The 20,916-nt window shown below is 37.3% G+C and overlaps 1 protein-coding gene across 6 annotated transcripts in view; it reads right to left on the bottom strand.

The window, feature by feature from the left end:
* Window positions 1-4,283: 4,283 nt before the first annotated feature.
* Window positions 4,284-20,916, bottom strand: part of tenm2b (teneurin transmembrane protein 2b) — a 368,733-nt gene continuing 352,100 nt past the window's right edge. For all 6 annotated transcript variants that reach the window (XM_055181247.2, XM_055181248.2, XM_055181249.2 and 3 more), the window contains 7 exons: window positions 19,110-19,984; window positions 14,754-14,929; window positions 11,908-12,143; window positions 11,537-11,833; window positions 9,834-11,454; window positions 9,627-9,757; window positions 4,284-5,960 (listed from right to left, as the gene is read on the bottom strand). In XM_055181247.2, coding sequence (XP_055037222.2) covers window positions 5,223-5,960; window positions 9,627-9,757; window positions 9,834-11,454; window positions 11,537-11,833; window positions 11,908-12,143; window positions 14,754-14,929; window positions 19,110-19,984 — 4,074 coding nt within the window. In that variant the 3' untranslated portion in view covers window positions 4,284-5,222. The remainder of the gene's footprint in view (window positions 5,961-9,626; window positions 9,758-9,833; window positions 11,455-11,536; window positions 11,834-11,907; window positions 12,144-14,753; window positions 14,930-19,109; window positions 19,985-20,916) is intronic.

Raw genomic sequence — 20,916 nt, 5'->3', positions numbered from 1 at the left:
GTTTTACCCATTTGTCAGCAAGAAGTTTTTGTAAGGAAGTGAAAATCAATTCAAATCAAATAAAATTTTTGTAGGATCACACATTATTTTACATATTTTAATAAGTACAGCTCAGAATAAGTATATTGTTTCATTTCTACATAAATATATCTGTTACACCGAATGACCATGGTTTGTTACACTGAATGACATTTTGACAAAAATAGTGTCATTGTTTCCATTATTGCAATGTTTTGAATATTATTCTGTATCATTTTATTCCTAAACAAATCACAGAAGTAGATGCTGAAATTAATAATCATTTTATTCCACAATACATATCATATTCGTAAAAATGAACTGAACAGGTGGTAATACTGTATAATAAGATCCAGAACTGCCCTTATACGTTTATCTTCTGCCCTTTGTTTACTTTGATTTTCCCGCCATTGCTTTTGCCTCTTCTCAGCTGCAGCATCTGATAAATTCCTGATTGACGGGTGATCAGGATTTGCAGCCAAGGCAGCTTGCTTTCTTCTCTGGTTGCTGAAATACAGATTCCATGTAATTATTGACATAAAATTATTGACATAGATCTATATAAAACGTGTTATTAATTAAAAATACTTTCTGTTTGGCAACATAAATGACATGTTATCAGGATTTGTATTATGGGCGGAGAATCCCCTCAGTGGCCTCTCTTAAAGGGATAGTTCACCCAAAAATGAAGGTTCTGTCATCATTTACTCACTCTCGTGTTGTTTCAAACCCGCATGAATGGAAGGAGGATATTTTGAGAAATGTTTGTAACCAAACCTTTTGTGGGCCCCATACTATGATACTAAAAATAATAATATGGAAGTAAATGGGGTCCACGAACGGTTTGGTTACAAACATTACTCAAAATATCTTCCTTTGTGTTTATCAGAACAAAAAAATTCATACAGGTTTTTACAAACATGAGAGTGAGTGAATAATGACCAAATTTTCATTTTGGGTGAACTATCCCTTTAACTTGTGGTATAGGTAGGGTGGAGTCTCTATCTAAAAACAGCAGTAAACTATTATTCTTTAGGGCTAGGCTTGGACACAAATTTCACGATTTGATTCAATTTCAAATCAATTTGATATTGATTAACATCATCTGAAAACAGCATAGACTGAAAGATCGATTATTGTGATTTACAAATCACTATTGTTTCTTCAAAATTAGAATTGATTAAAATCGAGAAATCTATCTTTTTAAACCCAGCCCTATTATTTTTACATTGCACTCCTCAATACCTTTCTCGTCTCCTTGCTAAATGTGCTGCTCTAGCTACTGGGTCTGCATTAACTTTCTGCCAGTGCCTAGAAACTTTTTGTTTGTGGGCATCTAAAAGAAATCAGTACCAAAACGACAAAAATGCATTAAAACATTAATATTGATAAAGTTTGATATATTTTTTTTGTGCTAAACATCCCTCATTTATCTGAAATAGAAATAAAATGCAAAAAATGTTATCTAAACAGTGACACTATCATTCAGTGTAATGGATGACACTGTGGTGTAACATACAATTTGCATTACACCGAATGACAAAACATTACCCTGAATGACGAAACTTTTACTTAAGCTAATATTAGTAGTTAACAACTAGATACCTATATCAAACAGTGAACTTGACCAGAAAGGTTTATCATCATTATTCACAACATCTACTTTTTTTTCAAAAAATCTAACAATAAAAGTGTTTTTTTGCATTTCACTGAATGACAGTCGTTTTTGTAACTCGAGATACCACACTATGAAAAGGTGAAATTATCAAATAATTAAGGGCAATAAACTTACCTTGCTGAATCACCAGATGGTCTTCAGGGGGCCTTTTGATGATGTCACAGACTGCTTGATGACTATTGTTTGTTTATTTAATTTCAAAATGGCTTCCTGATCCCGTTGCACTGAATGACCTCTGACAAACTGCATATTCGGGACAAAAGTCCCCTAGTTGTTTCAATATTTAACGAAAAAAATAACACATAGTCCTATTAATATAAAACAGCCAACACTTATGTGAACATGCCAAGGAAGCAATTTTTTAACATGGTATTTTATACGTTTATTTAAAAATGTATTAGTAAAATCATAGTCCGGACCATTACGCTGAATGACGATTTTACACTTTGGAGCATTATTAAACTCATATTTGGTCATTGTTTTTTCACAAAAGTTATTTGAAACATAAAAGTAGACATTTTACTTGCATTTTATATGTTTTTTTTGTATGTAAAATCACTTTTGTAAATTATATTTGATGCGGACACCAAAATGGTGACGTCTCGTCTTTGACCCATGTATGTATATGTATATGTATGTGTGTGTGTATACATGCATGTATAAATTTCAGAAAACTATATATTTTTATGTATTTATATATACATAATAATTACACACAGTACACACGCATATGCAAACACAAACTTTTATTTTGTATGGAACTTTTCATGATTAATCATTTCACAACCCTAGTAGATGCTGACATTGGTGCAGATCTGGAGTCTCATTTATAAAGCATGCTTACGCACAAAACGTGGCTGGAAACGTGCGTACACCAGTTTCCACGCAAAGGTTGCGATCTATAAAAAATGAAAATGGATTGCAGGGTGGGATCTGAGGATGATTTATGTACGCACACTTGCAGCAGGTAATCTTTGATTTATAAAGGGAACATTGCTTTGTTTTATAAATATTAATATTCTTTTGTGCGTACATAGACTTTTACTAAGGATCATACGCACAGTTTTATAAATGAGACCCCTGGCCTGGAGTCATCTGCTGTCTGGAAAAGACCTTGGAAATTGAAACGCTGTTTCACGAGAATTCGTACATATTTTACGAGTTGGCTAATTCGTATTATTCATACGACCACATTGGTAAGTTTTTGTATGATTTGCCTTGACCCCTGTTGGGGTTGGGTTTCATTGTTTTTATCCCCATGAGAATCGTACATTTTTGCACGATTAACTTCATATGAATTCATACGAATTAGCCAACTCATAAAATTTTTTACGAATTCTCGTAAGATCAGGCTGGAAATTCAGAGATAAAGATTTCTTCAAAAAAGATGTCATCTTTAAATCATTATTCTACACCAAAATACAACGGTCTGCTACATCAGGTTCAATTTTGATCAGAAAATAAAATGCTTACACACATTTTGAAAAGCCACAAAATGATTTTGCGCACAGAGATGTGTTAGTGTTGAGATTAGGGATGCATAACGATTAATCACGATTGATATATAGCAGAATAAAAGTTTTTGCTTACATTATATGTGTGTGTGAACTGTGTATAATAATTATGTATATATAAATATGCACAGATGCATGTACAATTATAATTATTGTATAATAAAATATACAGTACAGGCCAAAAGTTTGGACACACTCACTCGTTCTTTATTTATACATATAACATTCCATATAACATAATAATAATAAACTCATCCAAACTATGGCCTAACACAAATGCAACTTATGAAATTATGTTGGTGACTAAAAGCATCCAAAATAAACCAAAACTCTGTTATATTTTATTATTTGAGTGCAGTTATTAAGTGCAGTCACCCTTTGCCTAGAAATTGTTGAACCGTATGCATGTCATTTTTTAAGAAGCTTCTTCAATTTTCAATTTAGGATGAATTTTAAAGAGTATAGACAGAGTTCATATTTAATCTTTGCTCTTACTGACTGTTTTTTTCTTTAATATTCAGTGTAAGTCATCTATTTCAAAAATAATATTTTAAAATAAAATTTTAGTTTTCTAACAACAAAATTAATCATTTTGGCACGGGTATAATTTTGTCTAGTAATTTTAAGCATTTAACCATACACCTTCAGCTTAAATGATTTTTAAGATCATAGTTAACATTTTAGTCAAGTGTGTCCAAACTTTTTATATATTACGTATATATAATTTAAATTATACAAAAAAATACAAATGTATATACACATATTAACATTTCTTAAATATGTACATGCATGTGTGTGCATTTATCTATACAAAGTTATCATACACAGTTCACGCACGCACGCACACGCACACTTTTATTCTGCTATAGATTAATTGCGGTTTATCGTTATGCATCCTTAGTTGAGATAATCTTAGTGAATAACTGGCAGCTGGTCTATAGATGATCACCTCATATTTCATTAATATTCATGAATCTAATAACATTCTCCAGAAAGTGCATTTCATTTCAGAGCATCATATGGCACTAATGAAACACAAGCTGTAATGTAAAAAATGATTTTACATTCAAAACTTACGAATGCAAACGTTTTATTTTTATACAATTACACAAAAGAGCTTTCTTCTCAAGTGTGAAATCCTTACTGATGACATTCTACAACCAAATAAAAAAGTCTGCGGCTGCTTTAGTTTTAACTTTAGTCAAAGAAAATGACTGTGTGATGCAATGGATTTTACTTGATGTAACAACAAAGCCACTTCCTTGAAATGTACAGGTTTGATTTAAATACAGTAAACTGTGGAAACAACAGGAATATTTTACATGTGTGGTATGTTTCACAGTTTTAAACAATATGTCAAAAATGTTATATATTATTCCCCATTTTATCAGTTATCACGTCAAGTTGAAATCAAATAAATTAAAATGAGACGATTGATAATCTCTCTCTCTTACATATTATACAAAACAGTCAGCTCATGTACAGTTTATTCATCAGTTTCTGCTCCCGTGATTGTCATATATTGTGAAATGAAGAGTGAATTTCTTTCATCTGCATCTCGACGCTGACATCCATCCAAAGGTTCATCTGAATAAATTCACGTGAACGTTCCTTCTGAATATGTCCTTGAAGTGAAGTTTCACAAACAGACGAGTCGGTGATGGCTGGATATTTTACTGTTGGTTTTTTCTTCAGTAGCCTGAGCGGTCTGCTATTTGTGATGTCAATTTTCATACGCAGAAAAACCCCCAGTGAAAAGCAGTGAGCCGTCACATTATCGTTAGATTCAGTTTGAAATGACTAAAAAAGATGTACCCATTTCTATAAAGTCAAAACGTCACTACAAAAACGTTTGCCTTGTGTCACAAGGACTTACAAGTGCTTTTTTATTTGGGTATAATGTTTTGCTGCTGGCTGTAATTTCTCCATTTGGATGGAAACGTCTCTCCAGCGCTCTATACATTGGTTCTCTCCGTAGGAGATGGTGTGGCATCGGCAACGGTTCGACTCTGTTACCTCTTGCCCATCTCATTCTGTTTGAGAAACTGGATGTTAGTGCTGCTGTCAGCCAGTTCAGGATATTGCTCCACCGGCAGAACGTAATAGCCTTCGTAGCCTGGCACCTTCCCCACGGCTAACAACTGTTGCTTCTCATTTTCAGCCCATACGCGACCTCCTTCTCTGCCTTCACGTGCTTGCTGCTGCTCCCTGGCCCAGGCTCCGGACAGCGCCCTCTGGTGGGCCTGCTCCAGCACACGGCTTCTCTCCTTTTCCAGAACCTCCGCCGACAGGCCGTATCGAACGCTGTATGTTAGTTTGAAGGAGTGAATTTCTAGCGTGAGACCGCGTCGTGAGCGCCCGCTGACGGTCACGTTGATTCCGTTCTCTAGGGTTTTGTGGCCGGCGCTGAGACCGAGGGCCAACAGATCGCCATCGGCTAATCCGAGCTTCACAAAGAAATGGCAGTCACGTCCATCGATGGTGTAGTGCGATCCCTCCAGGTATATGGCGTTGCTGAGAATCTGCGAAATTTTGCGGCTGTCTTCGCTAGCTACGCTAGATAAGTCTGTTAACACGTGCCCGTCCCTGATGGCAAACATCATGCCCTTTCCCACGATGGGTGTGCTGGTACCAAACCAGAATCCGGGCTTGTCGCGCTTGGTGCGTCGCTGTTTATTGAGCAGCCTGCCCTCGAGGACCATGAATGCCTGGTTGTGTCTTTCCACTGAATGCTGGACTCCTGTGAAAAGCTATGAAATTAAAGGATTCAGTAGTTAGTAGTTGAAATATTACATATATGCCTTATTTAGCCCGCCGCCATATTGCTTACAAACCGAGGCTGTGAGGGACGGACATCCAGAGCGTGTGCTTTAAACCTATTGTTTTGTACCGAGATGCTGGTCATTCAGCCATCAAAAAACACAAAAAATACATAATTTTACAAATTTCCACAGGACAACCTCAGAAATCATGAATTGTTGAAATGAGAAGCGACATGTGACCTCATTTTGGTATAAGAGCACGCAATGTGTACATAAAATCTGTTTTGTTATTAGTCTGTTGGCTAATCGCTACTTTCTAATGTGCGCATGCTTACTTTTCTTTTAAACACTGATATAGTGCTGTAACTAAGTAAATGTTAGGTCTGGGTATTGGCAAGGGCCTCACAATACTATTCGTATCATGATACATGGGTCATGATACAATGTATCATGATACGATACAATACGTTGCATAGCGATACATTGCAATACTTTTTCTTTTTTTAAATAAAAAATGTAAAAAAATAGAGCAGATTTTTTTTTACTTTTTTTGTAAAGCCAAAGTGCTTCCACAACTTCTGAGACATTGGCCGTATATGACAGACAACTGGACAGCGACAACTACAGCAGCGGCGGAGGAGGTCGTTTGACACACAGAGGGATTTAAATAAATAAATAAATCGACAGTAGAGATTGAAATATTGACATACTATCATGAAAAATTATCACGATAGTTAGCTGTATCGATATTTTTTCACAGCCCTAATGAATACGTTAAAAAATTATCCGGTTTAAAGTTTTTTTAAACACATTAATCCGGAATCAACAGACGCAGGATTTATTTCGAACTAAATAACATTTGTACACAATAACATTTATTTGACCTCTAACAATACTTGCACAACCAACTATCATGTAAATAGTCAATCACACGTTATTAAGTCAGCGTTCATGTCTTGAAAAAACATAATAGAGAAAACACATCTACAATACTCTTATGATCTATACAAACTGGAGATGTAGTTGTTAGTTGTCATTAAACATTGTTTTATTGCACTTTATTGGTGTTTCAAAGAAAAGTAAACATGCTTTCATCAACAGAAATTAGCAATTAGCTAACAGCCTAAAATCCAAAACAGATATTATGTAGACCAGTGGTTCTCAAACTTTTTCAGCGTGCGGCCCCCCTTGTGTACGGCACATTCCTTCGCGGCCCCTCCAAAGAAAATGTATGGCAAAAAACTGTTCTAAAACAATTTTAATTAAACAAAACATATTGAATTATACAAAGTAGTGCTGTTGGTTAGTATACTTATTTTTTTAGGTTTAATTGCACAGAATTCATGATAAATTAATTTATTTTATAAAATGTCATAAAACTGGGGCCCCCCTGGCACCATCTCGCGGCCCCCAGTTGGAGAACCACTGATGTATACAATGCGCTATTCTTATCTCAAACTAGGTCATATGTAGGTTAAGAATTGAATTTCAATACCAGTTCTGGAATCGGATCCATAAGAAAGGAATTGGATCCTTGTTATAAATATGATATTACAATTTCGATTCCACTTAACGATTCCCGACTGCACGGTTACATCATTGTCACGTCATCTGCCAAGACCTGAGTCACCTGACCTATAACCATCAGTGCACAGTGTGTTTTAAAGACAAATAATTGGTAATATTAATTAATTGTAAACATTAAAGTTAAAAGCACTGACTGATAAAGCATGTTTCTTTGTCTTGAGGTTTAAAACGAGCTTAGGTTAGAGCTCAGTCTGACATTATTATGAATTGTCATGCAGTCATTCGGAAAGATTAGTGGATGCAGACATTTAATACACATTGATCTGTTAATAAGCAAACCTTTTATGACCAAAACCATCATTTTGTCATTAAATAACGACTGAACTTAATAAAAACATGCAGTAGATAATTAGCTCTGAAAAGGTGTTATTTTTGCGACTGACCTGTAGAAGTTTTCCTTTCAAAAGCAACATTAATGGAAAGAGTATTTAAATTAAGTTTACCAGAGGAACATATTTTTCAAAGAAAGCATTTGCCAAGCCATGCTCTGTTTAATTTCCTGGAGAAAAAAGGAGGAGAAGTCACAAGGAGTTACATCTGGTGTTTGAAATCTTCTTGTAACCCTTCATCTTTCATCCTCCGGTTCTCCTTAGTGTACTTTGTTAGCTGGGAATTTACACTCCGTATATTCATTGCGATGTCTGTGGTGCTGAACTCAAGTGCATCAGATGTTAGTAAATCACCTGCACCTCATCAGCTCTGCTACTAATACTAATTTGCGCTGCTCTTATTGCGTTGGTCATTATGGAAATGTTTCTGTGTCATTATTGTGTCTGTGTTATTTTATTCGCGCTTTTGTAGTAAATCACTCACAGATTTTCCACTCCAATCGGCAATTGTTTGGAATTCCGCTGGTTTAGTAAATCTGGCCCTAAATATACTAAAATCTCAATTGAAGTTACTGATAATAAGATTCAAATGTGCAAAGAATTGAAATGATTCTATTCAAAATATAAAGAAAAACAAAATGTGTTAAGACATTCACTATAAATACAAAAGACATCACACGGGACAAAATATGTTAGCCACTTTAAAAACACTGCAAATGTTTGTTTGTGTAATTTGAAACTGCTATGGCAGCGGGAATGCATATCATAATTTTAACAATATTTATAGTTAAAACATTTTTGGTTTTAGAAACAATTCATGTGCATTAAAAATAGTCAGATTGGACAATTTTAGAGTATGCAGCGCATTTTCTCACAAAAATCTATCTTTTCAGTCAAAGACTGGACAAACAAAAGACGTTTTTATTAAAAGTAAATGAGATTAAAGCTAAATCTAAATCTATTCGCGGACCCCCTTGAAACACTTCATGTACCCCCAGTTGGGAATGACTGCTCTGAAGTGTCAGAATAAACAAAGCTAAATGGAATTATTGTGACCAAAACTATTATGTTGCAAGATGGGTGTCACCAGCAAAAAGCATCTGCGGTTGGTTCATCTTATCGAATTAAAAGAATGCACCCTGTTTGATGCGTTGCGCATCCTGATGGCCGACTCTGCTGAGGGCACTTCATTAGCGGCCACAGACAGTACTGCGGCTGTAGCGCCGGCACATGCTACACTTGAGAACCACTTTTCTCTCGCTTCGAAAGGAAGGCTCACACAGGAAAAAACTGATCGATCGCAACATTTATAGTGAACTATAAAGGCTTGACTGTTCACACCTTTTGAATCGAAACCAAGAATCGTTAGAAATCGGAATCAATAAACAGAATCGAATTTGGAAATGGAATCGATAAATTTGAAACGATGCCCAACCCTAGTCATATGTCTGCTCTAATTTTAACAATCTACGTTTTCTGAGGTTCTTTGTCCCGTGGAAATTAGTAAAACAATGTATTTTCTGTGTTTTAATGGGTGTATGACCAGCATCCTGATACAAAACAATATGTTTAAAGCGCCTGCTCTGGACGTCCATCCATCACAGCTTCAATTTGGAATCAGCATGGCGGCAGACTGAATAAGGCGTATTGTGGTTCATTCGGTTCATAAGTGGCCTAGCAGGTCCGCTAATATTGACAAATCATTTTAATTAAAAAAGGAGCACCAAATCAAACAAACCTGAGCATTATCTGAGTCCTGGCTGGCGAGTATCTCATAAGGAGGGTCAACGAAATAAAGCGAGTGCCTAGGAAACCCAGGTATGATGTTGTTGAGCTGAAAGCCAAACATGACCAGCCAACTCTTCACATCTGAAACCATAAACAGAGAGAAATAAGATACTCTACATATCTTATAAACCACAAATGCAAAGTAGACCACTGTTACCTGTCACATAATTCTTGACATCAATCATATCACTGAGTGGATTATTGTTCTTGAACATGTATAAGTTGAATGGTGCCGGCTCTTTGCCTATCTTCGTCCACAACGTATGATCGGGTGCAGTCCATCTTCCTGCCAGCACGTCGTAGTCTCTCTGGGCAAAGTGGACCAGTTTGGTGAGAGGATCATAAAGACCTCCGTGAAAGCCCAATATGAGCTGGAAATCCGGGTTGGAGTCATGGTAGATCTCGCCGTACGCCGTGTACTGCAGCTGCTTGACCATCTGTCCGTTACTGCTGAAGATGGCCAGCGGAGTGCCTACGTTGTCCGAGGCGATGTAGTATTCCTCTCCACCAGTCACTTCCATAGCAAACAGATGGCCCTGTAGGTCGTAATAGAAAGAGGTTATTTCGGCCTTGGAGTGGTTGTAGACGTGGGTGACCCGAGTGGGGTAGTTCAGATCAGCGTAGAAGTACTGCTGATGCTCTCCATCGCCGGATCTTCGGGACACGCGGCGGCCCAGGCCGTCGTAGCGGTAACGGACGCTCCAGCCCCCTGACGTGCGACTGTAGGCTCTTTCCAAAAGCCCCTTTGAGTTGTACTCGAATATATCCGAGCCCCTTTGCGCAAGCATGCCGTCTTCGTCGAGCTGATACTGCATGTCGCCGAGTCGCGTGAGTCGGTCTCGAAGATCGTAGCGTAGCGGAAGCAGTCGGGCACTGTTACCCGGGTTTAGCAGGTGTAGATTGCCATTCAGGTCATAGCTATAGCGCCAGGTAGACCAGTCGTCAACTTTGACGCCAACTAGCTGGCCGTCACCATCGTATTCGTAACGATACTGCGTGGTATTAGCGTAGGGGCCGATCTTCAGTTCGCGCTTGATAACGCGACCCATGCTGTCGTACTGCACTGTCATCCAATACATCAAAGAGCGGAAGATCTCATACTGCACCTCTTTGATGCGACCGTGCGCATCGAAATGCTTACTGAGCGTCATCACGGCTGTAGTGATGATTTGGTTGATGTCGTAGTATATGATGCCAAACTTGCCAAAGTGTTCGACCTTACCGGATATCTCATCGTAACGGTAGAGGTCCACAGGAAGTGGGGTCTCTCCAATCACAGGCTTTATGCTGGCCACCCTAAAGCTGTTGTCATGATAGGTATAGTCGAATCGAGCATTGACCATACCCTCTTCTGAGAAGCGATACATCTGTTTGTCCACTAGGGGGCCCAGCTTGCGATAGCGAATGGTGCAGGAGAAGCCACCGCTCTGCAGGTTGACCATCTTGAGCACACCGGTAGTCTCATCGTAGCCGAAGGTGACCGCGGTGGCATCGTACAGGACCTCCGAGAGCTTTCCCAGCTTCCCGTACTTGTAGAGCACACGACGGCCGGTTCCGAGGTAGAACGTAGCGCGTGGACGCCCATCTTCGCTGAAGTCGTGGATCACTGTGGCGTTGCTTTCAGGAGGGTTGTAGGTGTTGCGAATGTAACCGACAGACACGTGGGTGGACATAGTGTGTCTGGCCATGCTCGGCATAGTGACCGCTGTGAGCCGGCCTGCTGTGTCATAATCGAAAACGTACTGTTTCTGACTCTGTTGCAGGAGCAACACCATAGACTGTGGACGAAAACAGAAAAAAAAACAGTAAAATATGATTAAAGTTTTAAAATCTTGTCTAAACCCAAGGGTTGCAACTCACCTTATCTAGGTAGCTGAAGCTCCAAACTTTTCCATCGACGAATGTACGAGACAAGATCCGTCCAAAGGTGTCAAACTCGCTTTTCTCACTCATGCTGCCTCTCTGCAGCCCCACCAGCCGGCCTGTGGACGAATAAGACACATTGACCAGGGCCAAGCTACTGCTGGGAAGCCAAGTGGCTGGCCGGCCCTGGGCGTCGTAGATGATGCGTAAAGTAAACTTTCGGTGGTCATCATAGATCTTCTCTGTTCTGGTGTTCCGGTCATAGTCGATAGATAGCAGATTCCTGCCGTGGGCCTGGGGAATGAAAAGGATTTTTTAAGGAAAAGTTCATAATTGCAATGCAAACTTTTTTAACGCAATTAACTTACGCGCAACTTCCTGCCAAACACTGTGACCTTCCCCTTCGTCAGCTCTTTTCTCATACGCCACTCGATTGAATTGAGGCCGCTGTCGGTGGGTAGCGTGATGTTACGTCTCCCGATGGTAGGGCTCACTGACCCCGCGAGGATATGTGGCTCTGTGTGAAAGCTCATGCCCATTCCATTGGCATAGGATACTCGCAGTGTGCCATTGTGGTACAGCTGATAGCTATTTCGCACTTGGTCTTGAAAAGGCAAGATGAGGGTGAGCAAGGATTATAAAACACACTTTAAATAAAGTGCATTACTAAATGATACAAAGCTTGACATGAGTAGATAGGAGTATTTTATGTAAGGGATAATGTATAGGCAGTTGGTTGTTATCGCACAAATAAACCCCGGCAGTGTGATCAGGACCAGACACGGACCTCTTGATATGAAATGTGTCATCAGATGGTCCTGCATTAACATCATATAAATATGTGCTATATGATTTTAAGTAGGCAGACTTTGTTCAGTTATATTGATAAAATATTATCAAGTTTGTTTTATAATGTTGCAATGTTTATTATATGTGATATAGTGTGGTAATTGTAAGTATCTAAAGAAATAATTTGATTTCAATTTAAACATCACTTAATTGAGAAAAAGATCTTATGGTCTCCCCATGAAAACGTTTATCAATTATCTTTAACCCCTTGCTTTTCCCATGTACTTAAGGCATTGTCCCATATAGAAATGGGGAAATCTGGGATACTTTTAATTGGTATTGCACGTGATAAAGCTATTACTCCTAGTCTATGCTGTATCCATATATTTGTTTTTTTTCCACTCTTTTCTGTGCATGCAAATCCATGAATGGTAAGACTGCCTCCTCATCCAGTAATAAGCAGAGCAGCCTATCATATATCATATACATTCACCTAAAGGATTATTAGGAACACCTGTTCAATTTCTCATTTATGCAATTATCTAATCAACCATTCACATGGCAGTTTCCACAATCTGGTCAGTTACTGGGATTTTCACACACAACCATTTCTAGGGTTTACAAAGAATGGTGTGAAAAGGGAAAAACATCCAGTATGCGGCAGTCCTGTGGGTGAAAATGCCTTGTTGATGCTAGAGGTCAGAAGAGAATGAGCCGACTGATTCAAGCTGATAGAAAAGCAACTAAAATAACTTACAACTGAGGTATGCAGCAAAGCATTTGTGAAGCCACAACACGCACAACCTTGAGGCGGATGGGCTTCAACGGCAGAAGACCCCACCGGGTACCACTCATCTTCACTACAAATAGGAAAAAGAGGCTACAATTGCACAAGCTCCCCAAAATTGGACAGTTGAAGACTGGAAAAATGTTGCCTGGTCTGATGAGTCTCGATTTCTGTTGAGATATTCAGAGTCAGAATTTGGTGTAAACCGAATGAGAACATGGATCCATCATGCCTTGCTAGCACTGGCTAGGATGATGGTGGTGGTGTAATGGTGTGGGGGATGTTTCTTGGCACACTTTAGGCCCCTTAGTGCCAACTGGGCATCGTTTAAATGCCATGGCCTACCTGAGCATTGTTTCTAACCATGTCCATCCCTTTATGACCACCATGTACTCATCCTCTGATGGCTACTTCCAGCAGGATAATGCACCATGTCACAAAGCTTGAATCATTACAAATTGGTTTCTTGAACATGACAATGAGTTCACTGTACTAAAATGGCCCCCACAGTCACCAGATTTCAACCCAATAGAGCATCTTTGGGATGTGGTGGAACGGGAGCTTTCATGCCCTGGATGTGCATCCCACAAATCTCCATCAACTGCAAAATGCTATCCTATCAATATGAGCCAACATTTCTAAAGAATGCTTCAGCACCTTGTTGAATCAATGCCACGTAGAATTAAGGCAGTTCTGAAGGCAAAAGGGGGTCAAACACAGTATTAGTATGGTGTTCCTAATAATCCTTTAGGTAAGTGTATATATAAATTACTCTACAATCGCAATTAATTGTTATAATTTTGCCAGATAAATTTTGAAATCATTTTTTCTAGTTTATTAAATTCTGAGACCGGAACCCAAATAGGAAGGGACTGAAATAAGAAGAGAAGTCGTGGTAATATATTCATTTTCACTGTTTCTATCCGACCAAACATCGATAGAGGCAATATTTCCCATCTTGCCAAGTCCTTTTTTATGGTCCCAAACAGCTGCGTGTAGTTAGCTGTATATAAACATAATGCAGGGGTGTAATAATGATGCAGTACTGTGGGATACAGTTGTGAGGCTTTAGATATAAAGACACAAATGTCTTTGCTTCCATTTGCAAGCTGTAATTGGATCATATGCTACTTTCCACTGATATATACCTGCGAAACACGATCACGTACAGTTATGAAGTTGTAAAAACATTTTGTAGTAGATTTTGGCATGTTGCTAAAAAGCAGACGGCACCCAAGGGCTTCCTTAATGTCATTTGTCTTAAGTAAACAGAACTATCATACAGTACATGAAGAAACAAGCAAGCTTAGTGAGAGAGTCCATTATCAACACTCAACCCATTGAAACTGGATGTAAAGAGAGAGTTTAAGCCTTGAAGCTTCCTTTAGAAACCCCTAAGGGCAGCCAATGGTAAACTGTAAAACAGTGATTTCTCTGCTCTGTTGGACTCCAGACACTCAAACAATGCGGTCCGACTGTGTGTAGTAAAGAGAAACATTAGTCCACTTGCCTTACGTGTGTTTTGTTCTTAATGGAAGTGATTTACAGGCGAAACGGGGGGTTAACAGCATGAGATCTGTTTTAAAATGTATTCTCTATGCTTGCACATGTGTTGATGTGAATTGTGTGTGTGTGTACCTTGAACCACGGTGTATGAGGCCTCTACAGAAGAAAGATTTGTGATGACAGTGACCTCATCATCTCGGTTTGAGCTCTCCATGTCAATGTTAATGGACTCCTCCATCTCACGATGCAAACTGGTTACTACACCAGTGGGGTACGTCACGTTGGTTAGACGACCTTCGCCATCATAGCTGAGAAGAAAAAGTCACTCATATGAATTTCATACACAAACTGCATCATACATAACAGTGTCAAGAATTGAGACAAAACCAGGAATTATATTTTTTTACTCTATAACAGGATTTTTTTACTTTTACTTGTCAGCCGAACACCTTGACCTAAATTATTTACCCCCTATTTTAATTCTTTAAATGAAGTACCCCCTGAGATTTTAAGTAAATATTTCAATAATTTAATAGCACATTTGCACGTTTAACCTTTCTTTACTTTTAAAGATTTAAGCAGTACACGGCAAAAAATGATTTTCAAGAAAAAATGAACCAAATTATTTTTGTCTTGTTTTCAGTAAAAATATCTAAAAAGTCTTAAATTAAGATGCGTTTTCTTTATGAGTAAAACGACCCAAGAAAATACGTTTTTTGACAAAAAATATCAAATTTAAGTGATTTTGTGCATAAAACAAGCCAAATAAATCTGCCAATGGGGTAAGAAAAAAATCTTGAACATTTTTCTTAAACACTAAATTCAAAGAAAATTCAAGAAAAATTTCCTTACCCCATTGGCAGATTTTTTTGCTTGTTTTATGCACAAAATCACTTATTTTATATTTTTGGTTTAAAACTAAACTTATTTTCTTGGGTCGTTTTGCTCATCAAGAAAAAGCATCTACATTTAAGAATTTTTAGATATTTTTACTGAAAACAAGACAAAAATATGACTTTTTTTCTTGAAAATCATTTTTTGCAGTGTAGATGTAGATTCACTGCAAATAATAACTTAGTATTTTTGTCTCATTTTCAGTAAAAATATCAAAAAATTCTTAAATTAAGATGCTTTTTCTTGATTAGCAAAACGACCCAAGAAAAAAAGTCTAGTTTTTAGGTCAAAAATATCAAATTTAAGTGATTTTGTGCATAAAACAAGCATAAAAAAATCGTCCAATGGGGTAAGCAAAAAAATCTTGAAAATTTTTCTTAAACACTTAATTCAAGAAAAAATTAAGAAAAATTAGCTTACCCCATTGGCATTTTTTTGCTTGTTTTATGCACAAAACCACTTAAATTTAATTGTATATATATTTTCACTTCTTTTCTAAGGTCATTTTGTGCATCTTGATTAAAGAATTTTTATCAGTGGCGTCTGATGACTGCTCATCCGAGGGGCGCTAATTTAAAATAAGCATTCGGAGTGTCATTTATAATAAAAGGGACACTCACGTTCACAATATACACGCAAGACACTCCCTTAACAGTAAACTCTGATTACGCATGAACTTATACAAGTGTCTCTTGTGGCAAACACGAGTGTCTCTTTTATCATAAACCCTTTAGACACATCTGCAGCAGGCACTTATTATGACAAGACACGTGATGCACACAGGATCACTCGATGCGCAGAACACATATTTTGAAATTACGAACCACACACATGAAGGGCTACATACATGTTGTGACGAACTTCGCATCGAGTGCCCTCACCGGCCGCCACTGATTTTTAGATAGTACTGAAAACAAGACAAAATGCTGAGTAAGAAAGTCATTTTTTTGTAGTTGTTGTTATTATTACTTGTTGGACCTTCATCTAATAATTTTATTGGTAAATAAAATGTGTATTTTGCAGTAGTACTCACTTTCTGATATAGTGTTGTGTAATGGTCTCATGCAATGCAGATTAAACAAATAAAATATATATTTTATTCAGTAAGTTAAAAAAATTTGATTTTTGATTTTACAATTATTTATTTATGTCTTATAATTTAATTGTAATAAATTGTTTTTATCAGCACACAAACCCCCTGCAATTCCCTCGCGAAAAACCAGGGGTTTGAAAAACGCTGCTCTATGAGAATGATTTTTATCTTCTTCATTTCTAATGTTTGAATAGTTTGAACATAAGTTTACTAATACTTTATCTACACTGCAAAAAAATGACTTTCTTACTTACTATTTTTGTCTTGTTTTCAGTAGAAATATCTAAAAATTCTTAAATTAAGAAGCTTTTTTTGATGAGCAAAATGACCTATAGACAAAAATATAAACTTTACGTGAATTTAAACTTAAAACAAGCAAAACTATCTGCCAAAAAATAAGTTTTCTTTTTTCTTAAACATTTAATTCAAGCAAATTTTTCTCACCCCATTTACAGATAATTTTGCTTGTTTAAACTTCACTTACATTTTATATTTTTTGTCTAAAAACTAGATTTATTTTCTTAGGTCATTTTGCTCATCAAGAAAATACATCTTGATAGAAGTTTTTTTTTTTTAGATATTTCTACTTAAAACAAGACAAAAATACTAAGTAAGAAAGTCATTTTTTGCAGTGTATGACAAGGTGAACGCATCCATAAAAGCAGTTCTAACACACGACACTAGATGGCGCCAAGACCAAACCTATGCTATGCTGCCAAAACATCAACTGCTTTAAGAAAAACCATGACAAGACGAGCACCATCCCAAAAATGCATCTAAAGTTTCTTCTTATAATGACTTGTTGAGGCTCAAACTAATTTATTCGTTTAGATCTTGCCCACTGCCCTACTTTAAACAATATGTTTAATGTATGCTATACACTGCAAAAATGACTTTCTTACCTAGTATTTTAGTCTTGTTTTCAGTACAAATATCTATAAATAATTATATTGAGATGGATTAACTTGATGAGCAAAATGACCTAAAAAAATAAGTCATGTAAGTGAATTTGTGCTTAAAACAAGCAAAAAATTCCCATTGGCAGACATTTTGCTTGTTTTAAGCACAAATTCATTTAAATTTTATATATTTTTCTCTGAAAACTAAACTTATACAATGCAAAAAATTATTTTCAAGAAAAAAATCTTACTATTTTTGTCTTGTTTTCAGTAAAAATATCAACAAAAAAATTCTTAAATTAAGATGCTTTTTCTTGATGAGCAAAACGACCCAAGAAAATAAGTCTAGTTTTTAGACCAAAAATATCAAATTTAAGTTATTTTGTTCATAAAACAAGCAAAAACAATCTGCCAATGGGGTAAGCAAAAAATCTTGAACAATTTTCTTAAACACTAAATTTAAGAAAAATTTCCTTACCCCATTGGCAGACTTTTTTGCTTGTTTTATGCAACAAAAAAAAAATCACCTAAATTTGATACTTATTTTCTTTGGTCATTTTGCTCATCAAGAAAAAGCATCTTAATTTAAGAATTTTTTATATTTTTACTGAAAACAAGACAAAAATAAACTAAGAATTTTTTTTCTTGAAAATCATTTTTTGCTGTATATTCTTAGATAATTTATTCATCGAGAAAATACATCTTGATTTAAGAATGTTTAGACATGTATACTGAAAACAAGGCTTTTTGAAGTGTACATTGTGGGAATTATTTTTTAATATGCATGGCTCAGGGTTCAAGGCTAAGGATTAAAATCACAAACTAAAGGCTAATAAATGTTAAGAGTTGATAAGAGGTAAAATGTAACATTTCTCATCAAAATAACAAATGACTATAATCAGATTACTGCAACCTGATTTAAGTGGTTAATTAGCGGACTATTATTTATTTAGTTAATAATCTCATTAAAGTGTTCATATAAAATGTAATTGTTTGGATTACAAATGGTTTCAATGAATAATGGTCTATTTTAATCCTAAATTTGACATTCGACAATTTATGCAGTTTGCAATTCATTTCATTGACCTGCATGTGCACGCTCTGTGAAGTAGCTATTTGCAGTTTAATGATGACCGAAACATTTATTTGCTTGATTGCTGGTAGAAATATCTGCATTAAAAATACAATCATAAAATGCAACCATATGCCTGTGGTGTATTTTGAAGCATTTAATAAAGAAATCCCGGTAATACTTAGCGATTAATAAATGCATTAGCTAACATGAACAAAGAATAAACAATACTGTTTTCTGCATTTATTTGAACTTTGTTAATGTTAGTTATTGCCAATACAATTGTTCATGTTAGTTCATTGTGCATTAGTAAATTTAGATTTAAAAAATGTATTGGTGAATGTTGAAATTAACATGAATAAATAAATACTGTAGAAGTATTGTTCATTGTTAGTTCATGTTAAATTAACAAATGTTATATATGTAAATATATAATATATTTTTAAGATATATTTTATGTGCATAGGGGAACGATTGGATTTCAGATTTTAGAGATTCATCACAAACTTTTGTTTATGTCTCATACTCACTCGTAAAAGTTTGTCCATCCAGTTTCATCCGACTTAGAAACCAAAAGTTCTGTGTTAGCGGCATAACCGAGCTGTGCCACTTCCTGGCTGAGGGCGGACACCGAGCGCAGACTTCCAGCTGGATCCATTCCAAGTGTAACCACCTGGTTCTCTGGCAACAGCACAAGCCTGATAGACCCAGAGGCTTCCCTTCTCACCCGAAGTGTATTATTCGAGGCATCCGTAACCGAGGCCAACTCTCCATCCAGCCCGTAAGTGAAATTATACAGGGGCAAGCCTGTAATGAGACTGATCGTCTGCTTGTGAAGACCTTCTGGACTGAACACGTACAGCTCCTGCTCCAAAGACGAGCCCACTTCGTTCTGTCCGCTCGCCGTGGCGTTAGGGCGGTTGTCACGAACCGAACGTACGCGGATGTTGTTCAGGTCGGCGATGTACAGGGTGCCGTCCGGCGACACCGCCAACGAAGCGGGACAGTTAAGGCCAGCGTCCGCGGCATAGCCCTCGTCTCCTGAGAAACAGTTGCAGTTGACGTCGTTCTTGCAGTCGCATTCAGAGGCTGCGCCGGCTAGCAGGGAGATTTCGCCGTTGGTGCTAACTTGGCGAATGCGGTTGATGCGTTTCTCGTCAGTTTCGGCGATGTAGAGCACACCTGTGTGGGAGATGGCTATGGCTGTTGCGCTCTCTAAAGCAGAATGGATGGCGAGCTTGCTAAGCGAGTAATCAATGCCAGGGACCTGGCAGTGCATGGGCCGCCCTGCGATTATGCTGACTTGGTGGTTCTCAGAGATACGCAGGATGACGTTGTTCTCCAGTACGTAAAGAGAGTTGTCCAGAGGATTGATGGCCAGGTCTGTAGGCCACTCCAGACGAACCTGAAATATCAAGCGTTAGATAAATGCTAAATGTAAAGATGGGACACAACCCATAGGACAACAGATGGAAATGTCGAGGTCCATGAGGTCATTTTTCTGGCAGTAAATTAATATTGATCTTTTTTTTACTTTTATGATTTATAGTTATGCAATGGAATATAAGTAATGCTTTTGCATTCAGATGATCTTTCCTTGATAACTTCATATAGCACTAACATAAGTAAGCATTATTGTCTAAAGTAGGGGTTTTCAAACTGGGGATACTAAGGGGTCCCTAAAAAAATTCAAAAGAAAAAAAACAATGCAAAAACTGTAATAGTCTACTGTTTAGAAAATTCTTCTTTATAAATCTTTATAATATTTATTTAACACATTTAAAATGTTTCTTTATACATAATATGGATAGATGGATATACATTTTAAGAAAGGGGTCCCTCACTAAAGGTTCATCATATGTAGGGGTCCCAGCCATCAAAGGTCCGGTCCACAATGGCACCCTAAAGACTCCTATCTTCATACAAGTCTGCACTTTCGTGACGTAACACCGCTTTGGCTGTCGGGAAGAGGTCTGCTGCAAAGCCCGCAGATGCGGGCTCAGGAAAAGTGAGCATCAAGGGCGTATATCCACCAAAAAGTGGGCGCCCATGAGCACCCCTTTTAAACCTAAAATGGCAAATGCAGGGTTCCCACATCGCAGTTAACTTCAAATTCAAGGACCTTTCAAGGACTTTCCAGATCCAAAACTCTCAAATTCAAGGACTAAATGTGGGGACACATTTCAAGTAAGAGCAAGGTTACATTGTGTTACGATACATTGTTTTAAGATACATTGTTACAGTTCCCTTTCGAGGGAACTTACGCTACGCCATTGCGTTGACATTTTGAGGACTTTCCAGGGGTAAGTGCGTCTGAATGTGTACCGTATTTTCTGG

The sequence above is a fragment of the Misgurnus anguillicaudatus genome, chromosome 9 (assembly GCF_027580225.2).
Source record: "Misgurnus anguillicaudatus chromosome 9, ASM2758022v2, whole genome shotgun sequence".
Taxonomy (NCBI): domain Eukaryota; kingdom Metazoa; phylum Chordata; class Actinopteri; order Cypriniformes; family Cobitidae; genus Misgurnus; species Misgurnus anguillicaudatus.
This window is presented reverse-complemented; position numbering and strand designations above follow the sequence as displayed.